The sequence below is a fragment of the Haplochromis burtoni genome, unplaced genomic scaffold, assembly GCF_018398535.1.
Source record: "Haplochromis burtoni strain Fernald_Lab_line unplaced genomic scaffold, NCSU_Asbu1 Contig_1738, whole genome shotgun sequence".
In the NCBI taxonomy this organism is placed as follows: domain Eukaryota; kingdom Metazoa; phylum Chordata; class Actinopteri; order Cichliformes; family Cichlidae; genus Haplochromis; species Haplochromis burtoni.
Window position 1 is genome coordinate 1 of NW_024584099.1, and position 12,895 is coordinate 12,895.

At 36.0% G+C, this 12,895-nt stretch overlaps 1 protein-coding gene across 2 annotated transcripts; it reads right to left on the reverse strand.

The window, feature by feature from the left end:
* Window positions 1–1,292: 1,292 nt before the first annotated feature.
* LOC102308499 (hydroperoxide isomerase ALOXE3) lies at window positions 1,293–11,455 on the reverse strand. Of its 2 annotated transcripts, XM_005952513.2 has the most exons (15): window positions 11,415–11,455; window positions 11,083–11,245; window positions 9,949–10,147; window positions 9,725–9,803; window positions 9,075–9,191; window positions 8,886–8,989; window positions 8,107–8,273; window positions 7,783–7,923; window positions 5,325–5,528; window positions 5,042–5,128; window positions 4,788–4,957; window positions 4,164–4,285; window positions 3,935–4,035; window positions 2,723–2,893; window positions 1,338–2,453 (listed from the first exon to the last, which is right to left on the reverse strand). In XM_005952513.2, exons 2-15 carry the CDS (start codon window positions 11,218–11,220, stop codon window positions 2,274–2,276), a joined length of 1,980 nt encoding a protein of 659 aa, XP_005952575.1. In that variant the 5' UTR covers window positions 11,221–11,245; window positions 11,415–11,455; the 3' UTR covers window positions 1,338–2,273. The 2 variants fall into 2 exon arrangements, with proteins under 2 accessions (XP_042073197.1, XP_005952575.1); XM_042217263.1 differs by lacking the exon at window positions 5,042–5,128 and having other exon boundaries at window positions 1,293–2,453.
* Window positions 11,456–12,895: the final 1,440 nt, after the last annotated feature.

Sequence of the window (12,895 nt, forward strand, 5' to 3'; positions counted from 1 at the left end):
AAATAAAGACCAGGGCAGTTTCTCACTGGAGTCTCTCAGTAGGGAGCTGCCCTTGCTAGCAAGAAGTTCTGCGTGTTTCTCTTCTCTGAGTCTTTACTGAAGAAGTGTTTTAGAATATTTTCCCTAACAACTAGCATAAACAGTCTGTCTTATAGTTCTCACACATTACCATTAGTTTTACAAATACATTCTTCTTCATGTCTGTTTACGTGTTGTTTATGAAACTGAATTTCAACAGTACAAATAGCGTCTAATTTTTCTTTGCTCTCCAGTACAAATGCAAGAATTTGCAGGCTTTATTGAAACTGTCACAATTTAAAACTCAATGCCAAAAGCCAGGATATTCCAAGTTTCTAAGAACACTGCTTCATATATTATCAGCTCCTAAAATCCCTTTTTTGAAAGTAATGTAGAACATGATCTCTCTCACTCTCTGTGTCTCTAAAAAAACCCAACAAACTGGCAATCCCCATAAACAAGGGGAGTAGTTCATGGCTCTTTATCTGCTGCAACACCATGAAAAACATGTATGTTAGACTCTTTTACCAGACCGTGTTGTTAGCCCCAACCTCCATCCCGCAGGCTGTCAAATGTGAGTCCCTTGTGTTTTTACCACCAGACTAAGTTTGTAGTCCTATCTGCTAATATTATTTTATTATAGCACAAGGTTCAGTTAGGTTACTACTTTGACTTTCTTGCTTTGAGCACATTTCTGAGCCCATACTTTATCAAACTTTTACTCAAGTATTTTTGACACTAGCAGCTATACTTCTACTTAAGTAAAACATGCCTGCACTTTTGCCACCTCAGTTGCCACTCTTCTGTAGAGTTTGTAGAGTCTACAGAGTTTGTAGAACTTTTTACAAGGACACTGTGCGGGTTTACGTGTTATTCCTGATCACAGCACTGAAGAAGTTAACTTTCTTGACATAAAAGTAACCAAAAAAGGCAAATCTTCTCTTTACTGCAAAGCTGCTGATTGGAAAACATTGTGTCATGCTGGAAGTTTTCATCCTATCCACCTCCAGAAAAAAAGTTTACCTGTAAGCCACATTAGACTTAAACAAATTTGTGAAATTCCTGAACAATATTCAATTCAATTCAATGCAGTCATTATGCAAATGTACTGTTTATAAGGTTGAGGAAACCTGCAGTCAGCTGAGACTGAAGAAGTCACCTGGATTAGTGACGAAACTGATGAGTTTGTTTCTTTGTTGAGGAAGGAGGATAAATCCTGCAATCAAAGCTGGAAAAAAGCTTATGATATGTGCCTCTTAATTTTATTACACAGATGCCGGATTTAGGATCGTACCTCTCCCTGAGAGGTGAAACCTGCCAGACCGGGGGGGGACGACACAGACAGAGATGAAACTAGCACCATTTATTGCTCAATAATCAACTATTAGAAAAAAAAGAAGAACTGTCAGAAAGTGATTTATGAAGTCACACAGAATGAAAACAGTGCTTTAACCTTTGAGTTTAATGTTAAAATCATGTGATCATAATGTGGCAGTTACACAGTATTTTGTCCTCATCACATAATTTCAGAGATTATTAAATGAAACAATATATTTGAGGGGTATGCTATTGTCTCCATTTCGCTTTGTGAATCTTGTTTAAAAGTATGTCAATATTTGGTATGGATTCCACATCAACGTAGATGAATTCATTTATCAGTGTAAACTAAACATGCAGCACAATGCCAAAAAAGTGGAAAATAATTCTAGTGGAAAGAAAAAAAATAACAAATAAAAATTAGAAATCCAGAAGACTGCAGAGAAGAATCCCATTCTTAAAAACCTCAATGTGGAAGCTTCATAACAATTTGTATAGTTTTCCTGTTAGTTAATCTGAAGTTAAATATTACATAAAACAAAAGCTAAATATATAGAATCAGTTTCTCCCACTGAAAACAATACATCCAGATAAACAGAATGAACTTTTTGGGTTTTCCTTATCTGGATGATTGAGCATGCATCAAGACATATAGAATCAGTTACACACTTATCCCTCTGGCCCATTTTCTAAATATTAAACACACCCACAGCAATAGTATTTTTTAAAAAAAAAGAATTAATTCATGTGTCAAAACAAAAGAAAAGAAAACATGACTGCAAAGACCCTGTTCATAAAAAAAACATCTTAGTCACATCTATTTTTAATTTCCCTGTTCATTGATAAGCTAAGAAATAGTTTTTATTTTTCTTTCACTATACCCTACTTTTCTTTTTGATTAATATGAAGCTGAAGGAGGGTAAGATGCCCTCTAATATTCAGATGGACACGCTGTTTTCAATGAACTTTGGATCCAGGTATGTGTACGGCAGGTCCAGTCTCTTGTTTCGGTCTTCAATGTCTGCACTCAGTTTTCCCAGGTCTTCTTGAAATTGTTTTATCTTCTTGAGAGGAACCTCCTCAGTGAAGTGCTCTTCAGGGTAGTTGCCAAGAAAGACCTGATGAGATTGATAAGAGAAACATTTAGTTATTTTAATAGACTATAATAAACTAATTTACTACGTGGGAGATTTGTCTTGGACAAACAGTGCTCTACATAGCTGTTAATAGTGATCAAACATAGACTTTTAACATAAAATAGCATAATTTGACCACGGGGTGATCATTATAGGAGATAATTTATGCTGTACTGTCTAATCTATGTTTCACAAAATGACATAGCTTATATTGTATGTTCTCAGTTTTGAAGTCTTATCAGAGCACTTACGCAGTCAGCTGATGACTTGCTCAGTAGCCACATGGTACCCATGCCATGAACTGTTGTGTTAACCTCGGGGAATTTTTCCAGCATTGTGTTTTCGTTGGCTTCCCCCTTTGTGGTTGGTGGGGGAAGCTGCATGGTGGTAGGATAGTTGGGCATCCAGGCACCAAAGTCATACTGCATTGATAAAATATTGGATAGGTCATTCACAGAAATTAATATTAGGAGTATTACAGTATGAGTTTAGTAACCTTGATTTTAACACAGCACATTTTTCTGTGTTTTTGATCTAGGGATGGTAAAATCAGTCAGTCTTTCGTTTAGAGAGAAACATTTCAAATACTATGCTATAAAACATTATACAGACATTATACTGCGCTTGATGAAGTAACTTCATAATCCACTGACTTCTCATTTTATGTTACCATTTCAATGTCAGTATCAGCTTTATTGAAACATTGAAACATACTTCTATGACCCTGTCCTACAGATACCAAGCTTCGGCAAGCCCCAGACTACACACACACACACACCCATCCATGTCAAATTACCCATAAACTTGATGTGCTTAACATAAACGATAACAACAACCAAAGCTTTTGCACATCTCAGAGTATAAACATATCTAAAGTATCTGAAGTTCTTTAGTTTGTTGATGTTTATTACCATTTTATTTCTTTTCATGTCAGTTTATAAGGCCACTCTTAAACAGAAGGATGTTTAACAAAATACTCAAATGTAATAAAATGTCATTTTCCAAATATATGTTATGTTGTGCAGTAATCCAAAGACAAAAACCCCACTGGATTTTTGCCAAAGGAATCAGAGTGATACTATCTTTATGTAAAGGATGAGCAGGAATAAAACTTGAATGGAAGGACTTTGGAAAAATAGGCTAATATAAAAACTGACCTTCATTTGATCAGAAAGACAGACAGACACTTTGACAAGGGAGAGACTAAAGCTATAAAAACACACAAGACGAAAGCATGGAGCAAAACATAAATCATTGTCAAACAAAAGGAATTCATTAAAAAAATCCTGAATAGTGAGATCATCATTTGTTAGCTGCTAATGGGCTTGTATAAACTACCTGACAAGCATCAAAGTTTAGTGGAATTTATCTGTCCAGGATTCATCCATGAATGCAGGACAAGGAAATTGTAGAATGTGATCAAACACCACCACTGATAATCATAGTAAATTAGAAGACTTCACCTGTCCAGTGTTGACAGCTGAGTGCTGGGCTGAGCAAGTGAAGATCACCATGGTGACAAACTTGACCATCTCGTCCACAGTGTTGAATTTCTGTGGAATTCCTGTTGATCATAGTGAAAAAACTCTATTACATCAACGTACACCCAGGGGAATACATTTCAGTTGCATTCTGATAAGATGCAGCATCTATATTATCATTATGAAGTGTGATACTTTATTGAAAGATCACCTGTCTCTTCTTTGGAAAGGAATCCATGTTCGTAAATATCATAAATCCATTTATTCACTTCAGAGTCTTTCTGGACCTCAGCATCAGATTTGTAGTAGTGGCCCAGCACTCCCAAGACAAACCTTTGATAAATGAAAACATGCAGTCAGTCACGCTCATGGCTGCATTCTAGTTATATATTATTAGTTCTTTATTTTGTAGTTCTTTTTTTAATGACTTTTTCTATACATGACAGACATAGTGGAAAACAGGGAACAGGAAAAGGTAAGCTTTAACAAAAATTATTCTCTCATTATTGACGGTTTGTGTGTAAACAATCAAACAAAAGGAGCATCTCAGATCTACTGGATAATCAATAAAATAATGATCATAATAATAATGCAAAATAGTTTTTTTTCCCCACTATTACCTGTAGCAACAGCATAAAATTAACTTTGGAGTGACATAAGAGAATCAAATTCAGCAAATAATGTGATTGGTTTTCTAGAGTTGACCAAAATTACAAAGACTTATTTATCAGTGTGTGTGTGTGTGTGTGTGTGTGTGTGTGTGTGTGTGGTGTGCAGGAATAAAGTTATTTTACAGTTTTTCATATGTTTTTTTCAGACAGAGTGGTAATAGAACCTATGTATGATTCTCCAAAGCCTGAGTCCATCATCCCTGTAGTAGAAGTTTGGCACAGATTTCAGGCCACGCATTGAAATATCATCTGGGATGCAGAGTGAGCTGTAGGTCAGTGAGGCCAGCGATCTCTGCAGGATTGTGAAGGCACCCTCTCCACCTGAAGCTGCAAACTACACAACAGTCAAATCTCAGTGAGAAATAAATACTTTATGTGGCACTGAAAAACATGTTTATGTTTGTTTGTTTTATCATACCTTAGTGAAAATTCCATCCTTATTTATAAGGTGCGTCCGAGCTAAGGAGTTGATGTGAAGAGTGTAACGGGTGTGAGGCTTGAGAAGCTGACAGAAAGAAGGAAAGTCACGAGTAAAACCTTTTTTTCTTCCCTCATGTTTTATATTCATATGTTCTGATTTTGTGCAAACATTCTTTAAAGAGAAATAAGTTAAAACGATGATGTCAAGGTCACAAGTAAGGATACTTTCTACTATCTTACCCCAAAAGAAATTGACATATGTCTTAAACATAAAGATTTACCTTGTAGAGAGGATGCACCATGGGCAGGTTGCGCAGTAGGGAGAGTGTAAAAACCTCAGCCAGCAGGTGAGTGCGGAGCAGGTGAGCATTAAGTTCATACAGGTTAAAATCTGCACTTCTCACAAAGATCTTAGCCAACAACCAGTCGTGCTCAGAATCAGTAGGAAAAAAGATGGGGTTGTCTTCTGCTGGTTTCTGCTTCAGCTGCAGGAGAAGAAACAAATGTGTATCCATGCATTTGATTTAGTACCAGTATTGATCAATAACCATCAAGCCTCCTTTGTAAATATTCCTTATTTATTGTAGGCTTGTAACTGATGCATGTTTGTCTCTTGTCATGAGAGTATCAACAACAGTGACAAATAATGAGACATTACACCTTTACATCCAAAACTGTATCTGATATGAACAGGGGAAAGTCGGCAAAAGAGAATAAGCCGGTAAATAAGTAGTGTTGAAGTGCATGACATGAGTGCTAGCATGGTGAGTAAAATGTTGTCTGGAAGAAAGAAAAGAAAAACATGCCTACAGTGCATGTTCTTTCTTTGAGGAAGCAATTGGAATATAGTGGGAACAGAGGACCCTGTCACAGTCCCTCAGTCCCCTGAGCTGCTTGTTACAGGCTTTGTTTTATCTCTGTCTGTCTCTCTCCTTTCTCCGTGCTTGTGTGTCTGTTTGTGGGTGGAACTCAACGAGAGCTCCTCCCTCTGGCTTCATGCACCAGTAGAAATCAACCCCCTGTCACAGATGATCTCATCAGGAAGTCACTACTTAAGGTGGTGGCTGAGAGTCAATACATGCTACCTATCACTAAGTGCATATACCACTCTAGTGTTTATGCTGTAAATAAAGGCACTAAACTTGAACGCTCTGAATCCTGACTTTGAGTCCACTCCACCCAGTTTTCTTGACAGACCCGGTAAGTTTTCTGGCTGTTTCCAAATATCATGAACTAACCATGGCGAAATTTGTGCCACAGACCTAACTTTACAACTCTAACTGCCTAATCATACTTTCCTTGCACAGTAACATTATTTTTATCAGGTCATATATGGGTGAAATTCTCATTTGTTGTTAGATTGCCAAATTTCTTCCCCAGCTAACTTGTGTATACTGTGAAATGGTACTGGTTTCTAATCCATCAGTAAATTATGTAATGGCACAATGCAAATATGTATAACTAACATTTCCTTTCTCCAGTAACAACCATGATCTAGGCAGTTAACCAGATGACTGTAATTTAGTAACACAGCATGTTCCTGACCAGAGATGGGAAAAAACTGTAATCCAATTACTTTTTTCAAGTAACGAGTAATGTAAGGGATTAGAATTGCAAAAAAGTAATTTGATTACTGTTACTTTCCCGTAAGCATGCTGCGTTACTGCGTTACTGCATTGCTAAACCATGATATTGTTTGTGAGAGTGTCTCGCGACAATGACGTATAAGCGTGTGACGTCCGTGGCAGCAATGGACATGTGCAAATCAACACTGGATAATATGGAGTGCAGGAGAGAGTACGACCATGCAGCGTTTAAAGCGTGGAAGTGCTCACTTCAAGTTTTATTCCGTAAAAAGTGACACAAACATTAACATCTGCTGTACACTCTGCGTGGGAAGAAAACTTCTTTCTACAGCGAAAAATTAAACTTCAAATCTGAGCGAGCAGCGAGCACGCTGCCATGGGAACGTGAAATTCACAGACAAACCCCTGGATCCCCCCACTGACATGACCGCTGTGGCAACGGGCAAACCTCCACCCGCCCCACTCCTGCTAAACAGGTGAAAACAGATTTAAGAGTGACAGGACTTAGTGCCGCTGAAGCTTTGATTTTATTTATTTATTGCTGTGTTTTACTTGCATTTATTTGAAAGAGTTTTTATGCTGGAAATAGATTTAAATTAAATTAAACTTTTCCATTTGAGTGCATTTTATATGATGGATTTTGCAGGAGAAATAGAATTGGGCTGAAAGGTCTATTGCTTTATTACATATTCAGGTTGTGCATCATGTTTTGAAAAAGCAACAAAGTAATAAGCAACTAATTACTTTTTAAAATAAGTAATCACTAATGTAACAGGATTACTTTTTTGGAGAAGTAATCAGTAATAAGTAACTAATTACTTTTTCCAAGTAACTTGAACAACACGGTTCATGATAATGACAACTTCATCACGACTAAGTGAAGCTTGTGGTCATTTCACTGGTACTAGGGTATGCAGTATATGCCCTGCCTTTTTAGCTGATAAACATACATGACACAGAGAACATACAACAGAACAACATTATGGAGGAGGCCAGCCTGTGGTTCATTTTGCTTCGAATACAAAACTCACGCTAGGTGTAAACACAAGCAATTAAAGTACCACAAGCATCATTGTGCTTATATTCAGAAGGGAGATGTTTTGTATCTTAATATGAAGGAAAATTCTGTAGATCAACTTGTAGCTAAACTCACCTGAATAGCAATTGGTTTCAATTTACCATCAGTTTTCCAGAGTAGGACAAGAGGGGCCATCAAGTACTGTTTTTTCTCGTTGATGGTGTTTGTTTGGATTCCATCCAAAAGTTTGTAGTCACACAGGAAGATGTTGCCCTTCTGTTTGAAATTTTATAAACAAAATAAATTGTTTGGCCTCACACATGTGTGAGTGTTTATGTGTTTATGTGAAAATTTTAACATTAACATGTTAATACAATCACATGGCCATCCATGCAGGTAAGACAAGCCAGATACATGATACACTTAGTCTGCTTTATTTCAGGAGAATCACACAGTTACCTCCATTTCATCTGTCAATTTATTCTGACCATCAGGGAAGACAATTTCATCAGCAACAGGAAAGTTCTTGGGCAGTTCTACACAACATTGGATCATCAGGGGGTTTACGCCATTCAGAAATTGGTAGCCAAAGAAAAAATCATCCGTCCAGTGTTGAATGACATAATCTGTAAAAATAACATATTATTTTACTGTGGGCTCACACAAAAAGGAAAATATGCTTACTGAAAACTGGTACACAATTTTTACATTTGCAGAAAATCTACTTATGATTATTTATTTCATTTCTTTTTTGTTTCTTTAGGTGAAATAATGGAAACTTTCCATATAAGTGGGAAACCACTCTTTAGTGATTTTCAGCTGCTTCCCTCTGGTCGTTGGTAATAAAGTGCCTGCAGTGAAGCCCAATAGACGTAGAGTGTCTTTTGTACCTGCTGCTATTATGATGGCTGCCATCAGTACTGCACATTGCACTTTGTTGATGATAAAGTTTGGGCTGTTCTCTCTGGCTTTTTTTGTTTGTTTGTTTGTTTTGTTTCTGTGTATGGACATACTGCAAATCGTTTTCCCATTGGGGACAATAAAGTTACCGCTGACCAATAAACAATTCAACACTAAGTAAAATCTTGGAAAAAATTTGTAGTAAATTCTGTGATCTACTGATAGACTGGAAAGTCTATCAGTAGATAGACTGGAAAGGCAATGTCATATCGGGATTTGAAAGCTTTTGGACATGCACTAAAAAAAATTCTGAACTTACAACAATGAGAGTTCTTTACCTGATATCTTAGTGTGATGGGCGTAAAAAAGACGACGTATATCATCCCTAGAAGTAAATCTTTTCTTACACTCAAGTAGTTCTGCAAGTTCCAGCTCTACTGGTCTAGAAAACAAAGGTACAGTAACTTTTTTCAGATGCATTCTTAATCATGTCAATAATGAAAAAAATGAATGAAAAATATCTTTACCCTCTCATGTAATTGTAGGCCAACTCTGTATTCTTGGTTAAAGAGAAGCAGACATCATAGGGCAGTGAAGTGTCTGTCCTAATGCAATGGGGAATTTCCTCTTTATATATATCCCAGCTAAGACAGAAAATAACAGGGGTAAGGGACTTAGTGAGTCTAGATTACTTATGCATCTGCAATCTGAGTAGAGCATAGAAACATAAATATAATTAAAATTTTAGAGGTGCTCAGATCAACATTCAGAAAAAATTCAGAAAAATGACTCTCATGTGATCTGCACCATTTACCTGGAGGTAGAAAGCAAGCAAAGGTTTGTTAAAATAGTGATAAATAGAGTATATCATTTTGAATCTGAAAACAAACAAAGCCACTCTGGTTCTTGAAGAATAAATGTCACATCATTTTGATATTTGTGAAAATTCATCTAAAGTATTTAGAAATCACTCAACAGGCTGTGAGAGAATAGGGAAAGGGTTCTCTTTTCAAGTTGAAGTACAACCTGTTCAGAAGCTAATAATAAAATAACGGTCCAAAAAATTGCATAGCGCATATTTAACAGGTTACTAAATCCTGGCATTTGTGGGAGAGTATTTTGGGTTTCCTTATTCTTTGAGTAAAGAAATGTTATAACAAAACCGTGAACTTCTTACCGATACACACTCTGTTCCCACTCCAGGTCCTGCTGCCGACTGTACCCACCAGGAAGAGGGTTACCATCATCGATTTTTGCTTAAAAGATGACAGAAAAATGGCATGTTCAAACTCATTTCAAATACTGTATTGGTTGGAATTTGCTCCATCCTAATTATAGTTTTGTGTTATCATTTTATATCTTGAAATACATACATGATGTCAGACAAACATGTCTACAAACCTGTCCCCTCTCTAAAGTAGTGCACCTTGCTGTCAGTGATCCAGTGATAAATTGGAAAGCTGTAGGTCTTATCCTCAGGGGAAGTGACTTCCACCTTGGCAGGATACCATGAGCGTTGGACAAACAAATCCTGTTTCTTTAGCTCTATGAGCACCAGATCTCCAAGGAGGGTTGGGCAGAACACAGTTGTCGGTGTTTTCTGGAATATTAATATAATAATATATATATAATTATTACATTATTATTACATTAATATATATAATATTAATGATAGAATGTCTCTGAAAAATCTACAGGAGATCAAGATCATCATAAAAAACTAAACAAAACAAAACAATCCTAGGCTGCATCCTCCAATCCAGTCTCCTGGCAGTTTGTGAAAAAGTTATAATTTACTTTAATCTATTGATTTGTGTTGCTGAGCATACATTTGATTTGTGTTTATTGTATTTTTTGCATGTCTATGACCAAGACTTTAAATCAGTTAGCTCTCATGAGTATTGATTCATGTCTACTTATAAAAAGCAAGAAAAGCAGCCCTTGAAAATTAAAAAAAAATTGGTGGAGGAGCAAATCAATGTTTTTCATGCCAGAGACCCAAGTTTGACGCATGAGTTTTCATATATTATTATTATTATTATTATTATTATTATTATTATTATTATTATTATTATTATTATTATTATTATTTGATTATATTAAAATATGTATTAATGATCATAGTTTGTTTTAAAATACAATGATTGCCATGTCTTTCAAAATTTTCTATTCATGGGACCTTTTTGCTTTTTCTACACCAAATACTTATGGCAGATACAAATTATGATTACTACTGAAAAACATTACTTAGAAATGCTTGCTCCTGAGAGCATTTTGTTTATACAGTTTGTCTTTTCAAACTCTTTCTTTGCATGAGAATGGTAAAACTGTAAGTATTGAAATTAGAAAATTTCAAAATGTCTGTCATAATATTCTGAATTCATGTCATCAATTAAACAGTACACGTGTAAAAAACACAAATACAACCATTCAAAAATGGCATAGAAAATATAATGGGGTCACTAGCTCATATTAGTCACAAAAATAACTTTGTTATTTGGGGGTTAAACATGGAAAAAGATATTTCAGGCTTACTTGTCCTCTCTGGAAGACTGATTTGAATTTTGTGAATTCACTCGTCCCTGCTGTGCCGACAAGCTTAATGAAGACTTTATTGTGAGTACCAGCACATGCTAGATCTCCAGTGAACAAGACCACTTCGTAATCGCCCATTTTCACTCTTGAAAGTACAAAATTCCTGATGAGAAGAGAATTTTAATAACTATTCACAGTACTGATAAAATAAAAATGATAATGGCAGAAAATATACTGTAAGAAATAATTAATAAATTATTAATTGCACTTGTTTTGAATGATTGAAAATTAACCCTTGCCTTCTAAGCTCCTTTTTCGAAAGAAGATCTTACCTTTGCTAGTGAGACCAAGATGGTACTTTGAAGCTCTGCTCCGTGGGTATGAAAAATCAACACTTGATGTATCTCTTTATATACAGTTTTTGTGGGGGTGTCATGTCCGTGTCGTGTGTGTGTGTGTGTGTTTTTGTGTATTTGGTATTTAGAGGAAAAATCCATGTTCCTGCATGTTTGAAAGAGCAGTGGAACACAGCCAGGAAAACAGTGTGAAAGAGACAATCTGGGTGTTACCGAAACTTCACATAATTCTAAAGAAACACTACTTTAATCCAGGAGCTCTAAAATGGATGAGAATATCTGGCACAAAAAAAACTGTGAGTTCTCAGGAACTGACTTAGTATTTGTTGTACCAGTCCCAAAACTGATAAACAAACTGTCAGTTATGTGGTGTTTTTTTTCTCACGTAAAATGATTTCAGGTCATGCACGTTAGGATGCACCAGTTCCAGATGTGAAGGCATTAAGCCACAAAGTTGGGTAGTTACGGTTTTTCAGTTTAACATGTAACATTTTAGGTAAAAAAATATAGACATTGGATTCTATCCAGGACCTCTTATAGCTTCTATTAAAATTTAGATTTTAAAGAGGACATGAGGCTTAGGGTCCAAACTTTTTTACACTGAGCATTTCAAACCACACCAAAGAAACATGTGACCTCTTGTCATAGATAGATCACCTGAGATGCTCTTTTAGCAGATGTTTGGTCCATTTTCAGTGTCATCTTCCTGCCATGGCATTTGTCTCTGCCAACTTTTCCAGTTTACATTTTTTTTCACTTATCTTTATAAATCTTTCAGTCACAACATGTTATATCATCTTTAGATAGGAACAAACTTAACAACTTGCTAGTAACTTTTAATTCAATGAAACCTCACAAATAATCTTAGATGGATATCATACATGTTGATGCTAATCTGTATTATAATACCTGGGAAAATGGCCACACTGATCGTTTTAGTAGCACTGAAACGAATGTGAATGCATTTTACCCTTCAGCCGCACCTCAGTCTTCGTAAGTTTTAGAAAATAGATAATGATGTCCCTTCCCTTTTGTCTCCTAGTTTTGTCTTTGTGTCTTGTGTCAGCATCTCCTGTGGAAGTCAGTTTTGCCTCCATGTTTATTGACCTCTGTGTTTCCCCAGTAATGTTCCTGTTTAGTTCTCCCAAGTTCATACGTCTTAGTCACTTGTCCTGTGTGCATTATGTAGGCGCCAGACGTCTGCTTTATATTTTTATTTCCGATTAAGTTCATGTTTGTTTTATATTTCATAGATTCATTACGTAAGTCATCTTTTCATGATTAATAAAAATGAAAATATATGTTGTGTTTACATAAAGTAATGATATGTCACTGTTTGGGATTAAGATAAGATAAGATAGAACTTTATTAATCCCTCGGGTGGGTTCCTCTGGGAAATTCGATTTCCAAAAAAGCACAGCAACGACCGAAGTTACAGAGTTACAGAATATTATATA

What these genes read in the sequence shown, in the direction of transcription:
- LOC102308499 (XM_005952513.2), bottom strand. Translation starts at nt 11,220, where the DNA reads ATGGGCGATTACGAAGTGGTCTTGTTCACTGGAGATCTAGCATGTGCT. An exon ending in TGGTGCATCCTCTCTACAAG is followed by an intron (nt 5,129 to 5,324) that starts GTAAATCTTTAT and finishes TCTTTCTGTCAG; the next exon opens with CTTCTCAAGCCTCACACCCG. An exon ending in CCTTTCCAAAGAAGAGACAG is followed by an intron (nt 4,036 to 4,163) that starts GTGATCTTTCAA and finishes TATGATCAACAG; the next exon opens with GAATTCCACAGAAATTCAAC.